Below are 6230 nucleotides of genomic sequence, written 5' to 3'. Positions count from 1 at the left end.
AGAGTAGAACTGTGGAACCTCAAACCTCGAGATTAGAAGAAGCAAATGGCTTTCTGAATGGAAGAAACTTTACTCGAACCAAAAGAGAAAAATGCCTTCTTAAAATTGAAATACGAGATGATTGATCCTTCAGAAGATGTAGTATCTCAAATAACCCGATAGAGCTATTTCCTTATTTCAAACTAAAATAGTAATAAATTAACTCTCTAGAACTAGAATTCTGTAAAACAGATTGTACACGGAATGAATTCTTTATCAAAGGGCTCTGTGAAACAGATTGTGCGCTGAATTAACTGAATTAATTCTTTAACAAAGAGCTGTAGCTCCATTGTGCACAATTGATGAGGGCTGCCTCCTGATTACACCATCCACTAAGGTTAAACCTTCACGATCAGGCCTTGAGCATGTTTTGGGTGACTTTGGTCGAATGGATACCCTTCAGTCCTCAACTCTCAGCTGAAGAGAGGTATCAGCATAGATTTGAGATTCCCTGAAATTTGTGAATGATATAAAATCCTCCTCCAAAAAATAAATAAATAAATTCTTCAATATTTTCACTTTGAAGAATTTAACATCCTAATTTTCACAGGGAGTCTTGAAAGTTTCGATGGAGAAATATATCTAAAAATATATGCAGCACAAATAGTAAGCCCGTCAAACTACTGCCAAAATCTATTCTGATTGTTGTAAGGAAATCCGGGGCATAACCAATAAACAATGTCAACTTTCCTGGCTTGATATATAAGGAAAACATAGACACCAAAATCAGAAACTATACCCTAAATATCACAAGCTATTACAGAACCTGAAAAAGCTTTTAAGACCTTGCCAATTAGAAAGAAACCTTATACAATACAATAATAAACCTAATAGTTAATACAGTACAATAATAAAGCTCTCAGAAAATTTCTGGACTACCTCCTCTATTAATTATTTCAAGAAGAAAACCTCGTCCAAAATGCCAGCAGTAATTCCTCCATGCCAAACGAGTAAAGGATTCTAGAACCACTTTTGTCATCAACACAATCAAATTGAAGATTTGAAATTTAATGATCGAGGAACAGGAGATTAACTCATCACACAAAATGGTCCAAAGATGAGATCAAATTTGCTGTTGTAATTATTTCAAGAAGAAAACCTCGTCCAAAATGCCAGAAGCAATTCCACCATGCCAAAGAGTAAAGGATTCTAGAACCACTTTTGTCATCAACAGAATCAAATTGAAATATAATGAAGGAGGAACAGGAGATTAACTCATCACACAGAATCGTCCAAAGATGAGATTTATGTTTGCTGTTCTAATTTTATTTCACCTTGCAAAGGACCTACTGGACTGATGTACATGGGCATGCAAGGTGCCTGCCAATGGAATCTCAGCATAGCCTAACATTTTTCCATTTTAAAAGCCTAAAGCATACACGTGATGTCTAGCAACATAGCTTGAAAATGTCCAAGAATATCAGAACATGTCAAATAAACAAATACCCAAGCATACAACATTAAATTATTTAATGTCATTCCAATTACAAACACGACTAGCATAAGACGACATTCACAATTTTGAACAGCAATAGAAGCATGCTAACACTTCTGTTCTCCTGCAAGAGACGAAGACTGTATATGTCGTCAAACTCTGGTCCTTTCCATCTTTTACATTACATTCTATTTATATAAAGGATCTTCCTGCACCCTTTGTACAGGTTACAGAAACATCTGTATCTAAAAATCTCACTGACCCAATCTATGGTCCAGTAAGCTCCCATAACCATGAATCTGTAGAATTTAAACTCATTGAGTTCAACCACAAAAAGCTACTATAGATTGTGTATATACTGGATCACCTCCAAACCAAAGTATCATAGCTCTTCAAATTTGATTAGCTCCAAGAGGTCAAAATATGTAAGGGAAGTCAACTCCTGAAATATGCATCACTCAACCCTCTATACAAGAAAGACCTTGTCCTTCCCCCATAGAAATAGTACAGCTTTAATTGTATTACATCAAACAAACACCACACACTAAATTTGAGAGAAACGGTAGATTAAACGCATTCTAAAGATGGTATTAACCGGGCATCTGCACATTAGATACTGTTCTGGTTGCACAGGTCCATCAAGTCCAGAGTCTGTAACAAGAATGTAAATGGTAAGTTCTGTAATACTTTAGAAAGAATAGTGTGTTCAAAGCCAATAAACAATCATTATATCAGCTAACGAAAAGATGTCTATCACACAAAACTATCTTAATAGTAAAACAGTCTACCTCTGGAACAGATAGTTGTAACCGGAATTTGGGACCATCATAATGATGTAACACAGGCCTAAAAGAATCCTCCTCCAGCGGTTTGCAAAGCTTTCTCACCCGAATACGAACCTAAGAAACATTTCATTTAGTAAATTCAACATTATGATTCTTTTCATTAGCTTTCAAATACTGAGAAGTAGACATCATTAATCCCACTTTGTATTACAAAACATGTTGCAAGCACAATGACATGACTTGGAAAACCAATTTGCTTTGCAGAGAATGCACATTCAATAGTCAGACACATTCCTGAGTACTTGGATAAAATTCAATCTAATCTGCCTAATGATTCCTTTCTTACCGGTCAGATACGAGATCACTATAATTTAATTAATTAATTATACATCATCCAGGTTTTTGAAAAGCCTCTCTAAAACTACTGCAAAAAACTCCAACCTTTCATTAGCCAAGTTAAGAGGTATTGATACCTGTGCAGGAAATCGAGACTCGCCCTTACATTTTTTGTCTTCCCACGCTGTTGGATCGATATTAGATCCCCCAAAGCTAGCAGCCTAAACAAAACCATCGACACAAAGTAAGAGGCCACACAGTGAGATGATAAAGCTAAAACAATACCCGTAACCAGAATGAACACAAACTCTTCAAATCATGCCCACAGTGTGCCAGTCTAACCTCAAAGATTCCATGGAGTTGATGGGTTGTATAGTTATACAAAAATAGAGGCAGCCCTGGTGTTATTGCCCTAACAGAATCCCGATATCTTTGAGGCAAACCTGCAAATAAACAATATTCATGCATCTTAGACAATCTTATAACACCAATTAAGAACAAATATCACTGGTGCCATATGTAACAGTTCAGAACCCTATTTGAGTAAGTGTGTATCAATATCGCTAATTAAACCATAACGGAAGCAAATGGAACTACGGTAAAGTGTAAACTCAAACCCATCAGGGCACCAGAAGCAGATATCCCTATTCTGGAGTCATTTCTGAAGAATACATAAATCTTCTTACTGCACAGCCTTAACCAAAGACAAATCTAAGTTCGCAAACCAACATACCCCCACTTTCAGTAGTGCGGCGCTTGTATGCAGCATGTACGCTTTGCATGGCATAAATACATCAAGCTATAGAAATGATGTAGGGATCTATCTTGTAGGCTTAAGTCTTGACAATAGAGAAACTGAACTTGTAAATTTCATTTTTAAAAAATACTAACAAACACTATGGAAGTATTCCAGTACCATGATCGAAAGCAATACAAACAAACAAAAAAAACACTAGTGCAACCTACTTTGGGGAGCATGGATGTACAAGCTACTGAATAAGAAGAGTGGTGATGTGTTTACCAAAGAGTTGACGCTTGAGATCCTCTTGCATGGTATCATTGTTGCACACAAAAATGTAACCCCCAAGAATCTCATTCCTTGGCAACATTTCTGTTGATGGCAATGTCTTGAAGCGCTTGTCAAGTGCACTGTTGTTGTTGCTTCCGCTGTTATTGTTGTTATTGTTGTTGTTGTTGCTGTGGTGATTATTGTTGTTGTTGTTGTTATTGCTGTTATTGTTATTGTTGTGATGAATCAGAGAATTGGTATTATAAATTCCATTTAATCCTCCCTTGACTCCAACTCCCATATCACCCTGTTTCCAATCAAGGTTCATCTGTTTAAAATTAAGGGTGTCAACCTTGTTCCCTTCTTGTTTTCCCTTAGATTTCCCCTTCTGCTTGGGCTCTGCAGGAGACCCTGTAGTTTCTATCCTGTTCATACGGTCCCCTTTTGTTCTCATCTGCTCTGCTAGCGCCAACTTTGAGGCAGCCAGGTTCCATTTGTGGTCATCTGTGGCCCTGACATGGCCTCGAAGCTCCTCCCCAAACTGCCAGAAAGAGTAAGCGTTTGCCATGTCAGCTTACTAGGGAGAATGCCAAACTTCAATTTACCAACTCCTGATTCCAAAATCTGCAAACAAAAACAGAAGTGAATTACAAAACAGAATAATGTTCTTATGAGCTATTACTGAAAATTAAATTGTCTTCAGTGCCATTAACATACAATAGGCAAAGACTTCGATCCATTAACATATCAAAATAAGCAAAGGATACCTCCAAGTTGAAAAGATATTTTTTCAAACTTTTATACATTAATATGATCCAATTCAGTCCATTCTTTCCACCTTTTTAAGGTGAAGAGTCTGTATAATGTTCGTGTGATTACATGTAGATCTATTTCAACTATTCTAAAAAAATTATCCACTTTGGAGACCTCAGACTATATCAAATTAAGGCCAGTACCATGATATTCCATTCACCCGTTGGCCCAAACCACAGCCAAAACATTGAAGACCCATAAACAAACTTCATTGGGTACTACACTTAATCTAAACCTCAAAAGCAACGTTCTTAAAAGATGACTTTGCAAAATCAGACAGACTTACGTTTTTCATATGTTCCTCCACAGAATACAAATACATAGGCAAAGAAGACTACAGATCTTATTTATAACACCAAAAAAGCAATTTTTCTCTACGAAAACTAAAAAGAAATAGATAAATCGACTCCACAAACACAAAATCTTATCACAAAAAACAACAATGCGGGGAAATCGTGTTCACCTAAAGCGCAATCCACAGTCAAATCCCTGACTCAAACACCCTATATATAACCAGCTAATCAATCTATACACAAAATCATACCCGTAAGATAATTTTAGAATATAATTGCACTGTGCATATCACTCTTTTTTATAAAAGTAAAGATGTCCGGACGAAGACATTAGCAAACTCTTAACAATTAGAAGAACAAATGCAATCTTCTATCAATCACATGCGAAAAAATGCAGCCAAGAAACCTCTGTGCCCTAAAAACCTAACAAAAATAATCCCAGTTCAAGCCAGAAATCCCCATACACAGTCAGACCACAAAATCTCGTCAAAAGAGAAAAACCCACCAAAAAAAAACGAGTTTTAAGTTCATGCATCCACTCTGACCCTCAAAAGCAATATAGAAAATGCCCACCAAAAAAGAATACCTCCACTCTAACCCTCAAAAACACCAAGGAAACACAGCATATACTCGTACAGAATGGTCACTTCTTAATCAAGCCTCCGAAAAACGCAATGAAACAGGAGACTAAAGAAACCCAAATGCAAATCCTAATATAAAATTCGCTATGCAAACACAAATGGCCTACCCGAACCTCAACGAACAGACCAACAAAAAAAAACAGAACACAACCCCATACACAGAGCCCTCTAAACAGAACAAATCAATGCCAGTATGTAACAAAAACCTGTTAAAAGCTGAAGCCCAATGAAGACAGATGCAGTCAAACCCTCGAAAAGCTGAACCCTGGTGTGCTTATCTTCGAATCGTAACCCACAAGTTCCCCAATTCCTGCACTGGCGATGGATCAAATATAGAGAAACAACTTACTGACAAGCTACGATCCCTGTGATTTTTTCATTGTGTTGTGGTTGCAAAAGAATCCATAATAGCGTTGACGATAAATAGTAGATAAGCTGCAGATTTTACACAGCGAATAGTAAACTACAGCGAAGGATCCTCCATCCAACTCATCCATACATCCATGATACATAAAAATAATGCTTCATGGCATTGTATAGGAGATGAGACTTTAGGTACAGAAAAGCCCTTCACATGAATGATGATGTGAGCCTTTGGATATGCGCTGTCACCTTGAAAATGACGTCCTGCCGTGCACCTAAAGAAATTAGGAGCGGTAAAACAGCGTGCCAAGAAATTTGTGTGTTTTTTAAATATCATATAATAAAAACAAAAATATCATGGTTGGAGTTACAAGAAGACTTGTGAAGCCAAAGCCCCTGTCCACACTGGTCAAATACGCTAAAGCTATGTATGATGATGATGATGGTGGGATGATGATGGTGGTGAGTAAGTAGTGCAGTCTAGACTAAGTTTCCTCCTCTCCCCGTGTGGGGCTC

General features: G+C 37.2%; 1 protein-coding gene across 1 annotated transcript; it reads right to left on the bottom strand.

The window, feature by feature from the left end:
- Nucleotides 1–1474: 1474 nt before the first annotated feature.
- LOC131072226 (B2 protein) lies at nt 1475–5956 on the bottom strand. Its single transcript, XM_058008339.2, has 6 exons — nt 5558–5956; nt 3617–4228; nt 2938–3038; nt 2733–2816; nt 2263–2373; nt 1475–2125 (listed from the first exon to the last, which is right to left on the bottom strand). Exons 2-6 carry the CDS (start codon nt 4170–4172, stop codon nt 2084–2086), a joined length of 894 nt encoding a protein of 297 aa, XP_057864322.2. The 5' UTR covers nt 4173–4228; nt 5558–5956; the 3' UTR covers nt 1475–2083.
- Between the last annotated feature and the right edge of the window lie 274 nt (nt 5957–6230).

This window comes from Cryptomeria japonica, chromosome 6 (assembly GCF_030272615.1).
Source record: "Cryptomeria japonica chromosome 6, Sugi_1.0, whole genome shotgun sequence".
NCBI lineage: Eukaryota > Viridiplantae > Streptophyta > Pinopsida > Cupressales > Cupressaceae > Cryptomeria > Cryptomeria japonica.
Note: the sequence above shows the minus strand (reverse complement) of the source record. Positions and strands in the feature narration are given on the sequence as shown.